Source organism: Suricata suricatta, chromosome 4 (assembly GCF_006229205.1).
Source record: "Suricata suricatta isolate VVHF042 chromosome 4, meerkat_22Aug2017_6uvM2_HiC, whole genome shotgun sequence".
NCBI lineage: Eukaryota > Metazoa > Chordata > Mammalia > Carnivora > Herpestidae > Suricata > Suricata suricatta.
The window spans coordinates 10381153-10405053 of record NC_043703.1 but is presented as its reverse complement, the minus strand read 5'-3'; the positions used below and the strand labels follow the sequence as shown (position 1 = coordinate 10405053).

The 23901-nt window shown below is 45.8% G+C and overlaps 1 protein-coding gene across 1 annotated transcript in view; it reads right to left on the bottom strand.

Annotated features, from left to right (window-relative positions):
• Positions 1–23901, bottom strand: part of TMTC4 (transmembrane O-mannosyltransferase targeting cadherins 4) — a 54186-nt gene that overhangs the window by 13435 nt on the left and 16850 nt on the right. Inside the window, exons 6-14 of the mRNA XM_029936477.1 lie at positions 16656–16756; positions 13878–13970; positions 13484–13648; positions 12389–12591; positions 10650–10821; positions 10430–10561; positions 1677–1756; positions 860–967; positions 581–722 (exon numbers count right to left, since the gene is read on the bottom strand). Of these exons, the coding sequence (XP_029792337.1) occupies positions 581–722; positions 860–967; positions 1677–1756; positions 10430–10561; positions 10650–10821; positions 12389–12591; positions 13484–13648; positions 13878–13970; positions 16656–16756 (1196 nt within the window). The remainder of the gene's footprint in view (positions 1–580; positions 723–859; positions 968–1676; positions 1757–10429; positions 10562–10649; positions 10822–12388; positions 12592–13483; positions 13649–13877; positions 13971–16655; positions 16757–23901) is intronic.

Sequence of the window (23901 nt, the reverse complement as noted above, 5' to 3'; positions counted from 1 at the left end):
TGTCTCACTCTCAAAAATAAATAAAGATTTAAAGGAAAAAAGTCACTATGGAATACATTCTTTCCTATTTCCATTGGATAATCTCAAAACCCTTTCAAACAAATCCCCCCAAGCTCTCTTTTATGAGGAGAACAGTTAATACAAATGCCTGGGGACCCCAGGAGCTGTCCTTGGAGGAAGGAGAAGACGGAAGCTCAGAAACCACATTATGAGTTTGTTTTTTAATCTCAGCATTTACTCATGTTTTAAAAACAGAGAAACCGATGTTTATCAGGAAGTGACCTTTCCTAGTGCTGTTTTATAGGGCACAAGGGATTTAAAAAATTCTAATTTATTCCTTGGTTTAACCTGTTGCCTTTGAGATAACTTAAACTTGGGTAATACCAGGTGAATTGTTCTCTAATTAGAGCTTAAAAAGTTACAGACAAGGAAATCCAACAGCCACCTTCCAGTGATAAGCATTTGTGAGAAAACTTTGTAAGATGTAGGGAGCTAGCGTGGGGGATGCTTCTGTCATTTTATTATAAAAAGGGAAAAAAAACAAGCTTTTCTTCTGCAGCCACTGCCAACATCCACTTACCAAACGTCCAAGGTTGTAGTAACAATCCGGGTACTTCCGTCTGTGTTTGATCGCTGTCCGGTAACTTTGCTCCGCGGCTTCAAACCGTTTCAGACTGTTCTGCACTATGCCCAAGTTCATCCACGCCGCAGCAAAGTCTGGCCTGGAAGAGCAGTTAAAAAAAAAAAAAAGATAAACAAGGAAAAGAAAGGCTAAGACCCCAGAATGCAGGAGCCCACACTTTGCATAATTATATGCAACCTAATTATATGCAGCCTTATTGTAGAAAACAATGCTTACTGTATTTGCACAGCCAAAGACAGCAGCTCTTCGGCTTCCTGTAGCTCATTCCTTTCTTTTAAGATATTTCCAAGGTTATTCATGGCATGAACGTACTTGGGATTTAATCTGGAAGCAGAGAGAGGAACCAAGCCGTCTGTTACAGCGCAATGGTCTTCAGCAATAGCACTGCTAGTAATTTACCCAAAGGATACAGATGTGCTGATGCACATGTACCCCAATGTTCATAGCAGCACTTTCAACAATAGCCAAATCATGGAAAGAGCCTAAATGTCCATCACCTGATGACTGGATCAAGAAGATGTGGTTTATCTATACAATGGAGTACTACATGGCAATGAGAAAGAATGAAATCTGGCCATTTGTAGCAAAGTGGATGGACCTTTAAGGTGTCATGCTAAGTGAAATTAGTCAGGCAGAGAAGGACAGATACCATATGTTTGCACTCATATGTGGATTAGGAGAAACTTAACAGAGGACCATGGGGGAGGGGAAGGGGAAAAAAGTAGTTATGGAGAGGGAGGGAGGCAAACCAGGAGATGCTCTTGAATACTGAGAACAAACTGAAGGCTGATGGGGGAGGGGGAGAAGGGAAGGGGGTGAAGGGCATGGAGGAGGGCACTTGTTGGGATGAGCACTGGGTGTTACATGGAAACCAACTTGACAATAAACTATAAAAGGAAAAAAAGAAAAAACAGTTCAGTGGTCTTCACTAAACTGTGAGCAATTGGCTAAGGTATCTAAAGTCGGGGTCTTTTTAAATCCTAGACAGTTAAAACAAGACATGTATATAAATGAGACAAGATACTAGGCGTACCTCACAGCTTCCCGGTAATATCTGATGGCAGCTGTCTGATTGCCTTTATCGGCCAGGTTTTTGCCAACATTGTAGTGAACCTGAAAATACAGATAAAAACTTGGCCAACAGCTGATAGACTTCTTTGCTCAGAGCAGAGGTACCCAACACAGATTCGAACAAAAGGTGAAGACACAAAACACCCCCACCCCACCAGAACTTTGGCTAAAACCAAGCCAAGGTTCTGCTTTCATCCCCCAGCCTGGAAGATAAGACTCGAAGGACAGGCAGGCAACAAGCACCTGATATCACTCAGGTACAACAGAAGGATGTTTAAGGAGAACTCGAAAATGACAAGTGGGATTGGTTTTGTTGCTAAACCCTCAGCCCCCTCTCCCATCCACCCACCCCGTCAGGGCTGAGATGCAAAATCCAGCCGCATGTGGCTGTGAGAGGGAGAAAAAAGGATTCTGCATTAAAAAAAATTAATGTTTATTTATTTTTGAGAGAGAGAGAGGAGAGAGAGAGAGAGACAGTACATGCAGGGGAGGGGCAGAGAGATAGAGGGAGACACAGAATGTGAAGCAGGCTCTAGGCTCTGAGCTGTCAGCACAGAGCCTGATGTGGGGCCTGAACCCATGAACCGTGAGATCATGACCTGAACCAAAGTCGGATGCACGACTGGCCAAGCAGGTGCCCCTGTATTTTAAGAACCACAGCCCTTTACTGTAGGATACCTTCTTCTGTAGTTCTAGTTCATGCTAATGAAATTCTCCCTCCCTCATTCCTTCAGGTCATGACTGATGCTGCTGGCAGTTAGAGATACAGTGAGAGTGAGCAAGCCTGTCAGGCCCGTCTCTGGAGCCTGGCCGCGAGTCAAATGACCCGGCTGGAAAGTGTGTCACCAAAGGCACCTGGGGCTGTGGGGGAAGGTTGGTCCCCAAGCTGGCGCCTGGTCTGGGCCTGGGAGGGCTGTCCCGGGGAGGGGAGATCTGAAGGGGGTAAAGGGGCTCCCCTGGGGTAAGTGTGCCAGGCAGGGCAGGCAATGGGCAGGCTGCAGTGCTGCCAGGAAGCTCCAGTGTCACTGGAGTGCAGAGGGCAAGGAGACCTGGCTGGAGGGCATGGGGGAACGGGCTGCACAGGGAACCCCGAGACACGACAGGTCTGGTTTAGTCTCTGCCTACAAGTAACAAAAGGCCAGCACAAGGTCTGTAAGTACGTGAGGTTCCCAGGGCTGACATAGCAAAGCACCATGAGCCGGGGTGGGGGTGGGGGGCGGGGGGGCAAGACCACAGAATTGCATTCCCTCCTCGATCTGGTGGCGAAGAGTAAGGGGCAGCGAGGCTGGCTTCTACCGGAGGCTGTGAGGGAGGAAGTACTCCGCGCTTCTCTCCTGTCTTCTGACGGCTGCTGGCCAAGCCTCGGGGTTCCCTTGGCCTACAGCTGAGCCGGCCCCATCTCTGCCTCCACCTTCACATGGACTTCCCCTGTGTGTCTGTCTCCCTTTAGAAGGACACCAGTCACACAGGATTAAGGGCCCACCCCGCAGCACCGTGAACTCATCTGACTTACATCTCCCTGACCACCAGTCACACGTACCAGGGCTGAGGATTCGAACGTGTCTTGTTCAACCCATAACAAAAGCCAGGTGTAGGAGGGCGGCATAGGGTCGTGATCAGGGCTATGTTATAACAAATTCGTCACACCGCAGGAAACACGTGAGTGGGGAAGAGATGTCACGGGTCCAGGGAGCGCCTGAGGCGACAGCGCTGGGCAAGGAGGGTGGTGGGGAAGGAGCACAGGAATTTGAGGAGTGCCGTGGGAGCAGAAGGCACAGAAATTGCTGATGGATCAGAGTGAGGAAGCGGGCCAAGAATGAACTTGAGAGGGGCGCCTGGGTGGCTCAGTCGGTTAAGCCTCTGACTTCGGCTCAGGTCAGATCTCACGTTCGTGGGTTCCAGCCTCGAGTCAGGCTCTGTGCTGACAGGTAGCTCAGAGCCTGGAGCCTGCTTCCGGTTCTGTGTCTCCTTCTCTCTCTGCCCCTCCCCGCCTCATGCTCTGCCTCTCTATCAAAAATAAATAAAACTTAAAAAAAAAAAAAAAAGAATGAACTCGAGGCTTCTACCTTCCAGAACTGAATGGGTGTGATGGTTTGCAGGCAGACACGACCAGGGGCTTGGCTTGCTTGGGGGACAGGAATTTGACGTCCTTGGAGAATCCAAGAAGAGAGGCCAAGGTGGCCACCTGAGCTCAGGAGAGGAGCAGGCTGGGGACACCAACGTGGCAGGGAGGCAGAGATGGGACAGCCTGGGAGCCGGCCGGGAGAGGAAAGGGCCCCATAAGACCTCCCCGTTTCCACCTCTCTAATCAAACTACGAGCTGGAGAAACCGCCAGGGAATAATACAGCAACGGAAAGAGAACGAGGTGATGAAATGTTCCAGAACCAGAGACAGGTGCTGGCCCCACTACTTTGTGAACACTCTGAATTGTGCATTTTAAAATGGTTAATTTAGAGGCAACCTGGGTGGCTCAGATGGTTAAGCACCTGACTCTTGACTTTGGCTCAGGTCATAATCTCACGATTTGTGAGATTGGGCCTCATAAGGATTCTCTCTTTCCCTCTGCCCCCCGCCGCCAACTTGTGCGCGCACACGCTCACTTTCTCTCTCTCAAAAAATATGTACATTAAAAATGAACCAAATGATTAATTTAAAAAAGTATTTTTTTAGATGATTTATTTATTATTGAGACAGAGAGAGGCAGAGCATGAGCAGGGGAGGGGCAGAGAGAGAAGGAGACACAGAATCGGAAATATGCTCCAGGCTTTGAGCTGTCAGCAGAGAGCCCTTCGTGGGGCTCAAACTCACGAACCATGAGATCATGACCTGAGCCGAAGTCCAACACTTAACTGACCGAGCCACCCAGGCGCCCCTAAAAAAGTATTTAATATTGATCATTTTATTCTGAAAAACACATGGGAAGTTTTTTAGTTTTTAAATGTAAATTAAACATAAAAGTTACCATCTTAACCATTAAAATTTTTTTAAATTTTAGTATAGTTGAAAATGTTTCATTACTTTTGCACGATTAACCATTTTTGAGTGTAAAGTTCAGTAGGGTTGAGTACATTCACATTGTTGTGTAACCGGTCTCGGAGAACTCTCATCTTGCATATCTGAAACTCTGTACCCATTACACAGTAACTCTCCCTCCTTCCCTCCCCCCAGCCCCTGGCAGCCACCATCCCGTTTCTGTGAGTTTCTGTTTCTGTGAGTCTGACTATTCTAGATCCCTTATAGAAGTGTAATCGTATAGTGCTTGTCTTCGACACTGGCTTGGGTCACATAGATAACGTTGTTGAGCGTCATCCACATTGTAGCACGTGTCAGAGTTTCCTTCCTTTTCAAGGCTGAGGAACATTGTGCTGCCCACATGCACTACATTTTCCCCATCTATTTGTCTATGGATGGACAGACACTTGGATTGCTTCCCCCTTTTGGCAATGGTGAACAGTGCTGCTATGAACATGTGTGTTCACATATGTCTTTGAGATCCTGCTTTCCATTCTTGTGGGTATCTACCCAGAAGTGGATTTGCTGGATCATATGGTAATTACATGTTTAGTTTTTGTTAAGAACTAAAAGGATTAACTTTGTTATGAGAATTCTGCCTCACTGTCAAATAGAGAGGTAGAGAGAAGGAGAGCATTTGTGACGACTGAGGAGCGGGTACAGGAGACTAGAAGGAGCTGGACTCACAGTTGCAAAGCTATGTGAAATTCTCAAGTCAGCTGAACTTGAAGGCATAGGGCAGTCGACCTACGGGCATTTTCTCAACTGTCCATGGGCTCAGAATAAGTTACAAGGAAAGGGGCCGGGACCTGAAATGGCAGCAGGGGGGCAGAACCGCAGACTCGCGGGACTATTATCAAACGTATTCATCGATGCTCCTTTTCAAGGCTTCCAGGGTACAGGCCAGCAGCAGTCCCCGAGGAGACAATGCCATAGGAGCTCACTGAGCGGCCCATGGCGACAGGAGTCCTGGCAGCCAGCACGCGCAAGGCTGGCACCGTATCCGCGTGTCTTCTCTGCACGGCAACCCTGCCAGGTTGAGGGGCTGCTACAGCATCATTAAGCATCTCACCCAAGGATGTGGTGCTAGATTTGAAGCCAGCCTCCAAAACCTGTGTTTTTCTCACTATATCACACCCGTCTATGAGGGTGCTGGGTGAGGACGGGGCCAACTGCTTGAGGTGATTTCTAGACCCACTCTTTCATGCCATCTGTTCTTTTTCATAATGTAAATAATGTTTCTTGTGGCATGGTAACAGACGGGTTCTACCCCCACGCCCCACCCCCAATTCATCTGTTGAAGTCCTGACCCCCAGGACCTCAGAATGCGACTATATTTGGGGACAGGACCTTTAAAGAGGAATTAAGGTGAAAATGAGGCTGTTGGGGTGGGCCCTAATCCCATCCAACTGGAGTCCTTTTAAAAGGAGGAAATTTGAATATGGAAAGGGACACTAAGGTTGCGAATTCACAGCAATTGGATGTGCACAGAGGAGAGACCATGTGAGGACACCATGATCTGGGACTTCTGGTCTCCAGCACCGCAAGAAAACAAGTGTCACTTGTTTAAGGCCCCGTCTGTGGCGCTTTGTTACGGCGGCCCTAGTTACTATATCATGGAATACAATCACGGTTTGAACACATTTCAAGTAGCATTACATCGGAACACTTCAAAAACCCTTCGGAAAATATAATCACACCCTGCCTGGTCAGTCTTAACCTACAGTTAGAGCATGCCTTCAAAAACACTAATATTTCTGGAAGGGTACGGAACAGTGCGACATTCTTTGAGCACGTATGTATCAGAGATTTGTTTTTTAGCTGCCAATTTTAAAGTCCATAGATTTATTTTTACCCTGTCTGACAAAAGGAATCACAAGCAGAGAACTCACAGGTGACAGAAATGTGTACTACGGTGCAGCGCACAGTTAATTTAGACTTCATGAGCCATATTATTGTCCGTTTGTCGGTATTAGCATCTTTAAATTATAGCTAATGCTATGGTGGTAGCACACGCTTTGAAAAGTGTGCTCTAAATGGTTTCATTTTGTGCCTCCCCACCGGCCCCAGCCTGGACGTGCTGACCTCTCCTCCGGTCCCCGCACAAAAGAACCGACCAGTCCAACCAGTGAGCAAAGTGCCTGTGGTCCCCAGCATACAGACTTCAGGCTCCTGCCTCTTCCGCCCCTAAGCTCCTGCCGCTTTCCTTTGTTCCGGGGCCAATTCTGTTTTCTCAGGAAGAGGCTCAGAGGAAGAATTCGACCGCCCTCTGTAGCACACATGGGGTTCCGTGAGGCACCCAGGATGCCAATCACCCAGATCAGGGGAGAGGGGAGGAGCACTCTGGAAATGCAGACTGCAGATCTTTCCACGGACCTGGTTAAAAATCGGATCCAGCCCTAGAAGGCAGGCTGTCCACAACGAAGAACTGAACAGGCCGGCCTCACCCTATGGGCTGTTATATGGAGGGAAGTATCTGAATAGAAAACAGCTGTCCAGATAGCCCAGTGGAAAACAAAAACAAAAACAAACCCCGAGACCGTCGTAAACAGTTCCCTTGAAACAGGGTTTAAAGAATGAGTAATTTTTGTTTCCACATAATGTAAGAGACTGAAAAAGGCTGTTTATTCTTTAACTTTCTCTCTAGCTTTTGTGATTCATAGGTGGAGGCAACAAGCTGGCCAGAACCCGCAGATGGAAACGTCCCCCATGACCTGTAAATCAACAACGGAAGGCACTTTCCAGGGCTGCAAACTTGACCAGTTTGTGTCAAGTTTTCTGCTAACACTTGATGTCAAGATATTTTATTTTTTACTTTTTTAATGTTTTATTTATTTTTGAGAGAGAGAGAGAGAGAGAGAGAGAGAGAGAGATAGCATGAGCAGGGGAGGGTCAGAGAGAGAGGGAGACACAGAATCCGAAGTAGGCTCCAGGCTCTGAGCTAGCTGTCAGCACAGAGCCTGATGGGAGGCTTGAACCCACAAACTGTGAGATCATGACCTGAGCAGAAGTCGGATGCTCAACAGACTGCACCACCCAGGCGCCCCTGTCAAGATGTTTTAAACACATAACAGTCCTATAGCCCACCCCGGCTTATCCTTAAGGAAATACTGCATTGTGGTTCAGAGGATCCTTTTCATGGTTAAAACCGTTTAGAATTGTGTCTCCGAGTTGGTACAGAGCGGCACAACCTTTTAAGCCTTTAGGCTAAAGAAATTTGATTTCCACTAAAGAAATCTGACTTCCGCAGGGCTCAGTTCAATCACGAGTATCGAGTGCCTACCACATGCAAGGCCATGCGGATAATCCAGCTGTGGACAGGGCATTGGCACTGCCTACGTGGATACTGACATCTTTTGAAAAAGACTGAGTCTCAGTTTGTAATTCTGGGCCTAATCTAGAGTCAGGTGCCAAATACTTCATATTCAGTGACTATAAAGTGGAAACCAATACAGAAAATGTACTTCCTGCAAAAGAGTTGAAGGAAACTGGTGTCTTCCTAAATGAGGCTTCTTCCCTGAAATCAGCCTAGCTTTTTTTCCAGAAAAAAAAAAGGAGGGGGGAGTAAAGATGACTTTACTACACTGCAATTTATAGTGGAAAGTAAAACAAACAAACAAACCAATCAAAAATAAAACCTCAAACCTCTATCTTGCCCAGACTGAATGGTAATACTGAAAAATGTTCTTAGAAAGGACGATCACCATTGGGTCCATTTTGAAGATGAGGTCGTGCATGTATGTCTTAAAATTAAAAAAAGAAAACTACATTTACAGACATACGACTGTGTGTGTCCCTGTGTGCACACCTTGTGTCCTCTTTCCTGAAACACGTGAAGTCACACCCTAGGGCGGACTGAAAGGCTTGAACATCACCTGTGTCACCCCTGCTCGACTTCCCGGCATAACCCGGGGTAGCACATCATGCCAGGTCTCTATCTACCGCCAAATGACTAACCCAAATAACATCCTTCTACACCTCAGTTTCTCCCATTTGGAAAAATAAAGAAAATAAACTCTCTCTTTCTAAAAACTTTAGAGGAAGGATAATGGAGATTAATTATAGAGCCTCTACAAAGAAATCTGAGTTCCTTGTGGGGAAGAGCTACATAAATAGAAGCTATAATTACTGCTATTCAAACAGAAAAGCAAAAATAAAGCAGATCTATTAACATTTATGAAATTAAATCACAGGCAACTTATTTTTAGTTGCATAAAATAAATGGGTAGGTCAGCAAATCAAATTAAGGATAAAAGCTTGAAGGAATTCACTCCTTTATCTAAGTCTCTTAACTATGAAACATGAACAAGATTTCTTTTTTAATCCAAGAAAAAGACAAACAAGGAGTTAGCATCTTTTATACTATTCTTCACTTCAGGATCACAGTAAGATGTCAATTGTTCATGAGATTTATTCATGTAATTTTGCCTGAAATCACTGCTTTCTCTTTAAAAAACTTTTTTTAATATTTATTTTTGAGAAAGAGAGAGAGACAGACACAGCATGAGCGGGGGAGGGGCAACGGGAGAGGGAGATAAGAATCCGAAGCAGGTTCTAGGCTCTGAGCTGTCAGCATAGAACCCGACGTGGGGCTCAATCTCACAGACTGCGAGATCATAACCTGAACTAAAGTCAGACAACTGACTGAGCCACCCAGGTGCCCCTGCTTTCTCTTAAATATAGAATCTGGAAATGAGACCGAACTCCAGAGAACTTTTTCCTCTCCCTGCGGGATCACAAATAAGCATACCAGGGACTCGTGTTCTGATGACTCGAGACAGGATGTATCACTGTTTACTACTACTCTATACTAAAAGAAAATTCTTCTAACTGAACCCCTTGGCCTCCCATTTTGACCAAGTAGCATTTTCTTATTTAATGAGACAACCGAAACTAAAACAAGCCTCCGAAAGCTAACGTTTCTTGAGCACCTACTATGTTCTAACTACCAGGTAGGGCTCTTCCGATGCCATATTAGGCCTCACAACAAATCCAGGAGATAGACATTATCTCCCCTTGATACAAAAGGGCACTGAAAGTTCAAAGCAGTTTCATTTTGCCCAAAAAGGCACAGCTGGTTAAAGGAAGAGATTGGATTCATCAAGAATACCAGAGAAACAGATTCAACAGAAACACTGCCAATTTTTCAATCCTACACATTTATTTTTACCTAACCTGACAAAAGGAATCACAAGCGGAGAAGCCACAGGCGACAGAAATGTGTAATACTGCACATCAGACGGTATAACTTAAACTTCCTGAACCAAAGTGCTGCCCGTTCACAGGCGCACACACTGTCAAGTCACAGACTGTTGGCGGACTGGGTGCTGTGGCCGGGCACGTGTTCTGAGGTTCAAACTCTGCCCCTCCCCCAACCACAGTCCGGATGCGGGTCAATACCTCACCGCTACCATTCCAGGGGGCGATCGGACCAACTGGAAAATGGGCAAAACTTCATTTAAGTAACCTCCAGTTTCACTGACACTGACTGGTTTGATGGAGTTCTTTTGGATTATTTTGTCCAAATGGAATTGTGATAAATTTTTCAAAATCATTAACAAAACGAAAGAAGAACCCAAGGACTTGGTCATGGTCTCACGCTGACTTCTGTGTGAAGGTAAAGGAACATTCTCCTAATTCAGCTGTTCAACTTCACACGCATATAGTGAAGTGTTTCTCGAGGAACATGGCGGCCAACATACCTTGGCGTTGAGGGGACACACAGACAAGGCGCTTCTGAAAAGCTGTTCTTCGTTCCGCCACTCGCCACTGCGGATCATGCACCTCAGCACGTTGATGAATAAAATGCCCAGTACGACAGCAGCAATCAGTTTCTTAGGGACAGAGAGAGAGAGAGTAAATGTCACTGGGAAGGTCTGTCCTATGGTCTTGGGTATGAATGGCATGATGCTGGGTCCATACCTTCTTCTTAGCGTGTTTGCTGAGCGCTCCGAGTCCAAAAGTCAGCAGCGCGCAGTACCCGGCACTGGGGAGGTAGAGGGCCCTCTCTGCGACCACAAAGCCCACTCGGAAGAACAAGTTACTCGCAGGAAGAAACGGGATAATGAGAAATCCCAGGCCCAGCGTAAGGATCCTGGAAAATGAGAAGTAATTGCAATAGCTATTTCCAGACTTCTCAAAAAAAAAAAAAAATCCTACTCAGCATTAAATTAGTGATAAAGGCCATTCTTTGGTGTTTTTTTTTTTTCTTCATGTCATCAATCGGGAAAAGGTACCAGCGACAGCAAAGCAATGTCATCAGCAGAGAGGATTTAGCCTGGCAGTATTCAGGTAGGTCATGAAAGCTCACTACTGCACTTAGTCTCGTTAAGCTCATGGACAAGACTTGTAAGGAGCTCAATCCGCATAAGTAAGGTTAGAATGATTACATTTCGTGAGGCCCTTTTAGGTCACCTAGTCCTAACCCCACCTTGAACCATGCAGGCATTGAATAGATCAGTGGGTATAGTGTCTCAATTAGTGGACTATAGTTTTCATGGGGGAAAAAACCCCTCTCCAACCTTAACAGGAATAATAAAGTTTACCAGTTTAAACTTTATAAAATTTAAAATAAAATTGCAATCAATTTTGGGTGCTACATCACCACATATTTCACTCAAGCAAAAAGAAAGCTGGTCACAAAGAGTTTCTAGAACATTTCCAGTGTCCCATATGATGCATGAGGATAAATTATGAAGCAAGGTCAAATTTGGAGGCTCCTTCCTGAACTCTGTGCCTTCAGTACTTAACAAATAAAACAAAACAACTAAACAAAACTACTATTGAATGTGTATAAGCAAACTGGGACTAAAGGTAGTAGAATTATGAACTAATTTAACAGGTAAACTTAAAACTTATTTTGGGGGTGCCTGGGTGGCTCAGCAGATTGAGCAACCAACTCCTGATTTCAGCTCAGGTCACGCATGATCTCAAGGTTTGTGAGATCGAGCCCCGCATCAGGCTCTGCACGGACAGTGTAGAGCCTGCTTGGAATTCTCTCTCTCTCTCCTCCCTCTCTCTCCCCTGCTTGCACGCTCTCTCTCTCAAAACAAGGTTTTAAAACAAACAAAACTTATTTTTGAGAAATTGCGAATCTAATTCCCTAAACACATGCTTAAAAGGGATCAACCACCTTAGTTTTCTTTCTTATGAAACATATTTGTTCCCTCCTCCAATTATTTTCTCAGTAATCTTTTATTCTCTCTCTCTCTCTGTCTCTCTTTGTGAGAAACACATCTCTTTGGGGCAGCAGTTTATTTTCCACTAACCAACAACAGAAGGAGTCACTAGAGCATCCACCAGGGTTTTGTGAAGCAGAATTGTGAAATGACGGGCACAGCACACATCAATTACACTCTCTGTTCTGACCATAAATTACTCTTTACCACCTATAGAGAAAAGGATCTCAAGAAGCTACTTCAAGGGGAATGTGGGAGGGGGAGACAGAGCAGTCACCCTCCCCTCCTCCACGCTCACTCCCCCCAGCTGAGGCCAGCGATGGATTCCAAATGGAGGCAACCCATCCTGCGCATAAATATGTATTGGAAATAAATGTCCTTAGGCATTCCTTCCACAAAATTGTTAAAATGGTCGGTGTCAGACTTCGCGAAATGCTTGGATCCAGCCCCGTGTGGAAGTTAAAATTCAGTGCTGCCTCTTACCTTCTTTTGTGACTGTCTTCGGAGCACAGGGCTTGGCATATTAGGCCAATTAGACAGAACCACAGCGCTGCCAGCGCAATTACTCTCCAGTCACCGGCTGACTTAATGAGGGGGATGCAGCCCATTGACCAATCAAAACACAGCCACCAGGGGCATAGCAGCAGCCATGCATTCAATGAGTAGTAGTAATTATAGTTTATGGCCTGTCAGTCAAAAGAAAAACAAACATTTATTTGATACAGAACTTCTACATATATACATATGTGTATAAACATACATACCCATACACATATATGTGTGTATATACATACATATACCTTGTAACTTCACATCTGAGGCAGCCGTAGGCTTCTGTTAAGGAGAGCAGTTGTATAAAATAAACTTACCAATTTCTGCCTTGGACGTGGGCTATAGTTTGCAATCTACTACTAAATGTGTTCGGACTGTAATAGAAAAAGATACAGCCAAGCCACCAGACTCTGCTATGCATCCGTGATATATTTCTGGTCAAAGCATGTCCCATCTACTGAGTGATGCCCAAAGTCTGTGACCCAGGAAATCTGAGGCCCAGGGGTCACCTCTGTGTCTGACAATTTAAAAAGAGGGTTTTTTTTTCCTCCTTTTGATTTCTATCTCTATGAAATACACAGCTAAGAATTTGTGGCTTGATGCCCTTGCCTTCAGAAAAAGCGAACCTTGACAAGAAAGAGTGTCTGGATACTGTAAGAGGTTTAAAGATATGTAAATGATGTGGTTAGACTTTGTGTTAATCCCGCCACATCAATTTCCTTTACCACAACGGTAAGAGGGTCAGGGGACACTTTAGGAAGGCTGGCAGGAACCCTGATATTTGAAAGAACAACATTCCTCTTTAATCTTGATTAGAATGGAAATACAAGGGGCTCATGCCCTCTCCATCCCTTCGTCAAAATCTGGTTTCACCCGACAATATCCTTAGTGAGAGCAACCAAATGGGGAGGTGTTCCGTTGATTAAGGACTTTGTGGGCGTGTTGGGAAGTCAGGAGAGGGGGAAGAAGGTTCTGGAATCTGGTGGGCAGAGAAGGCAATCCAGTGGTGGAAGGCTCAGCACTCACCCTGACCAGCATGCTGTCAGCGAAGGAGGCGGGATTGTCCACCTCGGTGAACGCCGGGGGGCCGGTGCCCATGATCTTCCAGCGCATGTAGAGCACCCCTGCTCCCCCTGAGGCCAGAAGGGTCATTCTGAAGAGGAGGCCCCCGTTCCTGAGAGCGCCAAGGTTCTGAAAGGTCAACGCAAAGCCCCTGATGTCACGGGTTCTCAAAAGCGCAGCCAAGCCCGGTGCACACGCGCTGCAATTCTGCCTGAATCGCGATGCCGCCATGCTGGAAATGGCTAGCTAGCTCTTTTCCAATTCAAAACCGGGAGAAATATTTTGAAAATGGCATTGCAAATCAGCTGGTACTTGACATTTTCCATGTCTGGGCTGGAGACAAAAAGTATACACTCACCTCTAATGATTTGTCTTTATGTAGTACCTTCTGGACCACTTCCAGAACATTTAATTTGCCTATCACCAAGATGTCAAAGACTGCATTCAAACCCTGAGAAAGCAAAGCAAGGCAATCAGTGACGGGAGAGCCTGGCTCTGATTAGGAGGAAATTACGCTCCACAATTTTATTACTGAATCTCAACAGGAACTGCAGTGGCTAAGATAATCACGGGAGACGTCTCCAGCTCTGAAACAGACACCTCATGATCGTTCCTGTAAAATCGTGATATACGGTGATATATCAGATTTCTTCTCTAGTCGATCCCTGTTGGTCATAATATCATAGTCTGCATAGAATATTATTTTAAGACTCAGGGTAGCTGGAAACTTGGGGTTCCCAGGAGACATTCTACAGAGGTCCCTTTTCCCTTTTTTTTCTTTTACTCTAAAACAGTCTCTTAGTGGCTGTAATGGAGGGGTTACCTGCACAGTAATTATGCCTCAGAAGATAAAGGCAGCCGTCAACCTTGAAACCCAAGCCATGGAAGTGGTAATGCATCATCTTGGAGGTTTGCTTATAACCCGGGCACACTCTGCCACTTGGTTTCCCCTTCTAGCTGGCTGTGACAGGCACGATCAGGGCAACTGTGCTAACTACACTCCCCGGATGGCAGAGCCTGCACCAGCCAGGACCCACACTGTGTGGACAACAGCCAGCTCCGCCCACGGCTGCGAGGTGGACAACAGGTAACTTCCATCACGCGAAGCCAGTGTTTGGGATGTGAGGTGGCAGCTCTACTTCTGCTGGTAGCTTCCAGAAGCACCAAGATAGTTTTTTTCCAGAAGGCGAGGGCAGCTTTTGCAACTACAACACCTACTCATAGAGTCTAGAGGCTAGATGGGCCTTGGATTCCCTCCTCTGCCCTGCAAGGGACTTTCTGTAGATGTCACTGCTGGAGTCAGACGCCCTACCGTTGCGCCACGAGGTCGGCCTGTAGATGTCACCCCTGGAGGCAAGGTCATCTCGTGGAACTCCCTGACAAGTCTAGATAAAGTGGTCCCAATACATATGGGGTCTGGGGTGAAAGCTTCCCCTAAATGACTTCGGTCTTTTTCATAGGGGGCTTTGTGACAAAGAAGATCATAAATCATCACCAGCCAGCAGTAATTCGTGGCTTCTAGAGCAAGGATGACATCCCTACTTAACTCTCTCCCATAAATGCTGAAAGCCATTAATTATCCAATACACAGGCCAGCACTGGGTTAATCATTTCAAAGAATTTTGATTTTATTCACTCATGCGATACAGGATTTTAGTGGGTCACAGAAGACCATTTCTGGCTAGGTGTACACCATTTTCTAGAAGGCAGAAGCTTCCTGTTGAGCTGCTGCTGTCTTATACCATTTGTTTTTCTCCCTATGAGCTAGAAGAGAGTCACCACGGGATGAGGGGAGAATGTCATTACAAGGACTGAGCCAAACAGAATTCTGGCACTCTCCAGCTTCCCATTTAAATGCATCATCACAATGTCTACATTCTAATCAAACGTTTGAAAACAGCTAAATTTCAATGTATCTTTAGTCACATAAATTCAACCTAATTCTTTAGTGCTTTTCAAACATTAACGGGAGCCATTAACGGGAGCCACCTTGGACCTTGTTAAATGGGGATGCTGGTTCAGCAGGCCTGGGGTGGGGTTAGAGACCCTGATTCTGTACGAAGCTCCCAGATGGTGTTGTTAGTACTGGTTTTTGTGAAGCAAGGGTTTAGAGCAGTGGATGGTTCTGCCACCCAGGGGAGGCTTGAGGACATCTAGACATTTTAAGTTGTCACAACCAAGGCAGTCCTACTGGCATGTAGGGTTAGAGGCCAGGGATGTTGCTAAACATCCTGGCACAGGACAGCCCTCCCATAAAAAAGAATGTTCTAGCCCAAAACATCACTAAGGCCAAAACTGAGAAACATCGGCTTGGAATAAACTTAAAAAAAACAAAAACCTCATGAAATTCAAGTATCTTTGCATAGTAAAAATTTTCCGTACCGTTTCTTAGCTGGCTAACCTTAATCTTCTACACTGAGACTGATAACACCTCTCGTCTTTGCTTTGACTTACATCAAGCCACAAATAGATTTATCTGCTCTTTCTTTCCCAAGATATTCCCATCTGGGCTATGCAAATCCCATACCTTTGTTTCCTATTTCTCTACCCCTGGTCACAGCCCGAATTTCTAAATTTTCCTCTAGTAACGTCAAGCATAAAATTGGCTAGAATGGAGAAAAAGGAAGGTGGGTTTCAATGCCTCTCCTTTCCCAGGGCTTCGATTCTGATCAGACATAGGAGGTGCGGGCCTGTACTCTTCAGGGCCCCTCCCTCCCTCTTTGACATTTCTAATCGAGGCCAAGCACAACATACACCCAACGCTTCTTTAATCAGGACCACAAGCACTGATGGGGTCAGCCCGCTGTTGTATCTCAAAGTGCCGAAATAGGACAGCTCCCCAGAAAACTTACACTGTTCTTCCCTCTTTTTCCACGGCACCCCCCCATGAGCGCTAATCACTGGGTTTAAGAACTTCCCACCTTCCGTTTCCCACAGGTTGCTAATGATCGTCAACTGAGACAGTCTGTTTCCATGAAACACCACATGTGCTAAAAGCACAGGTCCCTGGTAGAAAGGTCTCTGACAGGCCGGTAATGGGGTTGAGAAGTGGAGGGAGCTGCAGAGGCACGGCTAGCCGGAGCTGTCTCTGCTGCGGCGCAGGGAAGGGCAGGCCCGAGAGCATGCCAGGCCTTACCAGCACAGTGATGCCTTGCTCTTTGCACAGCATGGCCACCGCTCCCAGGAGGACGCTCAGCAACACCCAGAACGTAGAATGTGTTCCCTCCTTGTTCCCTGCTGATTGACAGAACCGACAAAGACATCATGCAACACAGCTTACCCTGGTAGCATCACGGACTAGAATCCTAAGCATGTGCCTTACACAGCCACGATTTAACAAGAACCTGCTCTTCTGATAGCACTTCTCTGTGGGCAAGTGTACGACACCCTGCATTTCTGGTTAAACAGCACCGTCTAAATGATATACACGCCCAATCTCAAGACATGTGCTAGCAGGTGCCACAGCCTTTGGAAGGCATCGCGGCGAAGACCTGGCCTCTCATCGCCGACTCCCTAGGGGGCGAGTTCCTTCTGCCCAGCCTGTGGCCACCTAACGGGACACTCTGACAGGCTGCGTTGAGAACCCCCACTGGGAGTGTCAGCACTGCGTCTGGGTATAGGATGGCCCCAGCAGTCAATGCTGCTGTCACCACAGGGGTGACGGCAGTGCCTGAGACGACCTGAGAAAGCCTCCACTGTGGGCACAGGAGGGCAGGGGAAGGCCCCGGCCAGGCTGGCCTGCCAACCTGCACAGGGCCTCCAGCTAGAACACCCCTAGCAATGGGAACGCTGGAGTCAGAAGCCTGGGGCGGGACTCAACTCGAGTTAAAACTGACGGTCCCTGAATGGCCTTCGGCCCACGGAGGGTCTGGCTTTATTATGTTTGGTGGGTGATATGTGCAATTTTGGGGGCCATGGCTGAACTGCTACAGAGGAGATACCACATGTCCTTGGTAAGGCCCTCACCCCCTCATCTACACAGATGGCACACAAACACTTAAAAAAGACAGAGGTTTGAAGTAGGGCAAAGTGGACCTGCTTGGAGGGCCAAACCATTTGTGTGCCTGGGGCGCCTATGAACCTTGGTCCGGTTCTGATCAAAACCAGAACTCGTGGTCCAAAGTTCAGCTCTGCCATTTTCTCCGTGACCTTGAGCAAACTACTTCCACTCACAGTCTCAACGACCTCATCTATAAAATGGGAGGCAACGTTACCTACCTCCTGATATGTTTGAGACAGGGAAAAACTATACAGAAATACCTGGCCATTTGTGTTAAAAATTACAGAAGCATGGTTGTAAATGCAAGACATATCTGGAAAACACACAAGAAACCAACCGTACTTGTTTCTGAACAGTCCTAAGAAGAAACTGTGGGCAGCAGAGGGCCAAAGTCTTGCTTCCACTGTATAGCCTTTCAATGTCCTTAACATTCTTTTTATCTATGTGCATGCCTGGCAGCCTCGGAGCTCCCACCCATCAAGGGCCAGCAGCACTCCCAGGCCTCAGCTGTGACAACCAAAAATGTCACAGGCTTTGCCAAACACCCCTGGGAGGAGGGGGACAGAAGTCACCCACACTTGGGACCAATGCCCTGAACCATAATGTGTGGTCCTGCACCTGCCCTTGGATCCTGTTAGCAATTCAGAGTCAGGCCCCGCCCAGAGCCGTGCAGTCAGAAAACCGAGGGTGGAGCCCAGCAACTGGCCTTTTGACCAGCCTTCTAGGTGATTCTATTTTTTTTTAATGTTACTTATTTTTGATAGAGGGACAGTGCAAGCGGCAGAGGGCAGAGAGAGGGAAAAACAGAAATATGAAGCAGGCTCCAGGCTCTGAGCTGTCATCACAGAGCCTGATGCAGGGCTCGAACCCACAAACTGCGAGATCATGACCTGAACTGAAGTCAGATACTTAACCAACTGAGCCACCCAGGTGGTCCTAGAAAATTTTTTTTAAACATTTATTTATTTTTAAGAGATAGAGCATGAGTGGGGGGAGAAGCAGAGAGCAAGGGAGGCACAGAATCGGAAGCAGGTTCTAGGCTCTGAGCTGTCAGCACAGAGCCGGATGTGGGACTCAAACTCACGAACCGTGAGATTATGACCTGAGCCAAAGTTGGATGCTTAACCGACTGAGCCCCCCAGGTGCCCGTCGGCTAACTCCTTTTAAATTAAGATTTTAGGAAAAGGCCTCACAAGTGTCGGCAGCACAGCCCAGGGCTCAGCTGCCAGAACGGAGGTGATCACAGCTCACAACGCACTGGATCTTCTGCCATATGACGGAGATGGGCGTGTCCTCTCCATGCTGGTGGACATATGGTCCACTGAGCTTTTCTCCCACAGCACAGTGTCCCGAGGCTGTGTCAAACCACTGTCAGGATTTTCTCATATTAGCAGCTGGTAGGTAATTAGATGCCTTTAATTATAAGAACCCATGTATTACCACGGGTCTTCTCCACAGATAAAGGGGTAAATGACCCCCAGCCGGGCTCCAATGCCCCTCAGGGCTCACGACAGGACCTGCACCAGGGCAGCTCGGGAGATGCGCCAGGGCCCCTGGTCCCAGCACGCTGCCTCCTTGTCCACTAAGCCTTAGATTTGATGGTTTGTAGAAACCAAATGGACCTCTCCCGTACCGCCTGGACTGGGTTTTTCTAAGCTTCCCCATTCCCATGATCTGTATTTGTAACTTTTTTAAAAGTTCATTTATTTTGAGAGAGGGAAAGAGAGAGAGCATGCACGTGGGAGCAGGGGAGGGCCAGAGAGAGAGGTGGGGAGATAATCCCAAGCGGGCTCTATGCTGTCTACACAGAGCCCAACGTGGGGCTCAGTCCCATGAACCATAAGATCATGACCTGAGCTGAAATCAAGAGTCTGATGCTTAACGACTGAGCCACTCAGGTGCCCCTCTATTTGTAACTCTGTGTGTTTCTAACTCTTAATGAAACATAATATGACTTCCCAGTGTGATGCTCCCTGTTCTTAATACTTAATACTTAATATTGCACATTCCTTCCTAAAAAACTGAATTAGCTTGTATTTTACTTGACTGTATAACCTGGATGTATTTCCCCCTATCATGGACCAGTGGCTTGGATAGGGAAAAAAAAATTCCCAGTTCCTCCTTTTAAACAACCAAAGGATGGCTCTGGAAGCATTCCGTTAACACAACATTAAATGAGTACGGAGATGCAAAAGCAATGGGATCAGATTCCACTTGTCTGGAAATCACTGGATACAGAAAAATAACGTGCCTGGAAAACACAGCTTTCAGTTTTACTCATAACCTTCTTCCTAATCTCACTCCATAATTTCACCACACTTCTCAAAGCCCAAATTTCTGGAAGGGACCTGGATACCCCACACCCCTCAAATCCTCTATCACGATCTTCTGGAAGATTCTCACCCTATAATTATCTTTTATACTTATGATTTTGTGCAGACATGTCTGGTAAAAAAAAAAAAAACATGTGAAAGACGTTTCTTTGCTGAAGAAATTTCTTCAGTTACAGTGTTTGTTAAATATTACTCCACTTCTCAACAGTGGCAATTTCTGATCAAAGGCAAAATTTCAGTTGTCAGTTACATGCCTAGGGACGGCTTTACATTCAGAAAACCAAATTCTAGACTACCACTGTCCAGAAGAGTAGGCATTACAGCGAAGGAGCACCTGAAGTCTATCTCGTCCCTAGTGAGATGTGTTAAGTATAAAATACACACCTGATTTTGAAGACTCGGTATGAAAAAAGAAAATGTAAAATATTTCATAATTTTATACTGGTTATTACATATTGAAATTATAGTTGGTTTTCAAACTGTAGTTAAAATTCATCCAACTGCATCTTTTTACAATGTGGCTACTAGAAACTGAGAAATCACATGCATGGCTCCTTCTGTATTCCTACCGCACAGCACGGTCTGTGGCATGTGCTGAGACCCGGCGCACAGGTGAAATGATCTGCACGTGGCTTTAACTGTATTCCACGTCTGCCTTCGAAAACTCTGAAAACGTGAAGTGAGCTTGTCTATTTAAATTTCTTTCTCCTGCAACCCCCTACAAGATTGGCCACTTGACTTGTTATCAGGAGTGATAAGCACGCACACACATTTCACTTTTTCCAGTATTCAAACTGGAAAACTTAATTTAACTGATTAGTTTTAAACTGATTTCACAGAAATCAAAGGGGTCCTCTTTACAAATGTGTGGTATGCACATGCGTGATAACCCAAGGCCAATGTACGCACCGCTGACAATATTTCCAGAACGGGAGTGGGCAAGCAGGGCCTTATAAAAATTAATGACTCAACCGGGAAACTGGTTCTGAGTCTGGGGACAGCCCGGTCTAGTGGACTTCTAGTAAAATGACCTGCTCTAGCATAGTTTTACCCATGTCATTCCTCAGACTCCAGACTCCTTTTTGAGTCTTGATTTGTCAAGGTGACCAATGTTAATAGCTGCCCAGACACAGCATATCTAGAAGAACTTAGGCTTTGGGTTTTTGTGAGAATGCTCTTATTTAGTAACTAATGAAAGACATTCTTTTATTTCCAAGTTTGAGCATTTTAATAGGACGGCTGAAACAGATGATGATAGGCTACCTCCAATATAGCTGGTGCTCAGTAAATATTTGAGGAATCAATAATTTCATTTATTCCTATGTCTACCAGAAGTCTTATATCACCAGATTTCTTATGCAAATATGATATGCAATTTAATACTAAAAAGTTAACAACTTGATTTCAATGTGAACAAAAATATAGCCAGAAGTCACATCTTTTCATTTGACATTAATGTCTTTAAATCTCCGCACTATGTTTCCATCATGTAAGAGACTCTTTATAAAAAAAAAAGTTTAAAAAGTTACGTAAGCCTAATACAACACTGTATGTCAGTGATACTGGAATTAAACATTTAAAAAATTCCATAAGGAGTATTAACAAGGCACAGCAAAAGTTGATTGTGTTAATTTCAAATTCAGAGCTGATACAAACAGTAAAAATAAATCCTGAGAGCCGGATGTCGCATCCAGTGAAGGTGTATCTAGGAATATTTTTATTCAAAAAAATCCTCCCCAAATAGGGAAATCTAACTGGTACGAAGCTACACCCAAGCATCTCAAGATGTTACATTTACCCAGAGTTCTCTGACTCATCTCCAGCCAGTCTGCTAAATTGTAACCACCGATGGACGCAGGAGAAGGAGAGAAGGAACCATTCTTGTGCCCTGTGACATCTCTGCTCACGTAAGAAGACCCCTTGCTCCGGGATAATTATGCAGCATTAGCAAACGTCAACAGTTTATGGTCTGGAACTCCATAAACTGGCCTTGAAAATGCTGGTCTCAGTCTATGTCTGCATTATCTAAGATAATCCAATCACTCAGACAAATGAGGCAAAGGCTGACAGTGGAGGAAGCACTGGCCAAGAAAAAACAAAGAAAAAAGAAAAAGAAAAAAACAACCCCACAACGCACTAACAGAGAGACACTTGTGAGTGCTAACACCCACAAGTGCCAACAGATGTGATCAATTTAATGAAGCATGTGCCTCGGAGCTGGTACCACTTTCCGGGGGTAGATCTTCTTTCAGAAAAAGCATCGCATTGTACCAGCTCCCCTCTTCACCGCTCGACGCCTGGCATCATTGCTGCCTTGAAGCTGGCACGTCCTGTTGTGTGTGGGAACCACGCCACCCCAGCAGGTGGCCCCCACTCCCTCTGCCAGAGCGACACAATGAGCGTCAGATTCCCGTTCCAAAAGTTGGAGCCAACCAGGCAGTGCCTCCACCCGCAGAATGAAAGAAGTCAGACGTTGCCATTCTAAAGTCAGCCCGTTTGGGGCACATCAAGCAATGTTGGAACCACAGAAACACGAAGGCAGAGGAAAGAAAATGCACATGAGTACCGTGGTCAGAATTCAGCCGGCAATGACTCCAAATCTAAAAACAAGAGTCCGATAGTTTTTTGAGGAACCTCCACATTATATTTTTATATAGTTTAATACTAAGTTTGTTTCCATATAACATGAGGCAAATCATGAGAGACTTTTGAATGCTGAGCACAAACTGAGGGCTGAAGAGGGAGCGGGGAGGGGAAGGGGGTGATGGTCATGGAGGGGGGCACTTGTGGGGAAGAGCACTGGGTGTTATGTGGAAACCAACTTGGTAATAAACTATATAAAAAATAAAAAATAAAATTTGTATCTCTAAGAGGAAAAATAAAAATTAAAAAAATAATAAGAACAAGAGTCCGAGAGTACATGAGTTACATAGTCACTCCATTGGTTTTTAGAGCTGCATGATGCTAAGTCAAAGAAAAAAAGATGTCTTCAATCAGAATGAAAATATGAGGAAATGATACCCTAAGAGTAAGAGTTATCCTATTCAAGGGGTGCCTGGCTCAGTCAGTTGAGCGTCCAGCTTCGGCTCAGGTCATGATTTCATGGTTTGTGGGTTCGAGCCCCACGTCAGGCTCTGTGCTGACAGCTAGCTCAGAGCCTGGAGCCTGCTTCAGATTCTGTGTCTCCCTCTCTCTCTGACCCTCCCCTGTTCATGCTGTCTCTCTCTCAAAAAATAATAAAAACCATTAGAAAAAGAAAAGTTATCCTATTCTCGCTCCCCGAACTACGGCAAGGACAGCAATACAGCAAACAACGTTTAAGAACTTACAGCAACTAATATTTGGGATCTTGTCTTTTGCAATAGTTTAGAATTTAAAATGGTTAGGGCGTCTGGGTGGCTCAGTCAGTTGAGCATCTGACTTCAGCTCAGGTCATGATCTTGCAGTTCACGGGTTTGCGCCCCATTGGGCTCACTGCTGTCAGCCTGTCAGTGCAGAGCCTGCTTTGGATCCTCTCTGTCCCTCTACTTGCGCTCTGCCCAAAATAAATAAATATTAAAAGATAAAAGAAAAAAAAAAGGTTGTTTGAGATATGTAGCAAATTCACTCCCCTCTTAAAAAGATTCTCTCGGGGTGCTTGGGTGGCTCAGTCAGTTAAGCGACTAGCTTTGGCTCAGGTCATGATCTCATGGTTTGTGGGTTCAAGCCCCACATCGGGCTCTGTGGTGACAGCTCAGAGCCTGGAGCCTGTTTCAGGTTCTGTGTCTCTCTCTCTCTCTCTCTGCCCCTCCCTCACTTGTACTCCTTCTTGCTTTCTCAAAAATAAATAAACTGTAGGGGCGCCTGGGACACTTAACTCAGTCGGTTAAGTGTCCGGCTTCTGGCTTCAGCTCAGGTCATGATCTCACAGTTCGTGGGTTTGAGCCCCGTGTCGGGCTCTTGTGCTGACAACTAGCTCAGAGCCTGGAGCCTGCTTCGGATTCTGGGTCTCCCTCTCTCTCTGACCCTCCCCTGCTCGTGTTGTCTCTCTCTGTCTCTCAAAAAAAAAA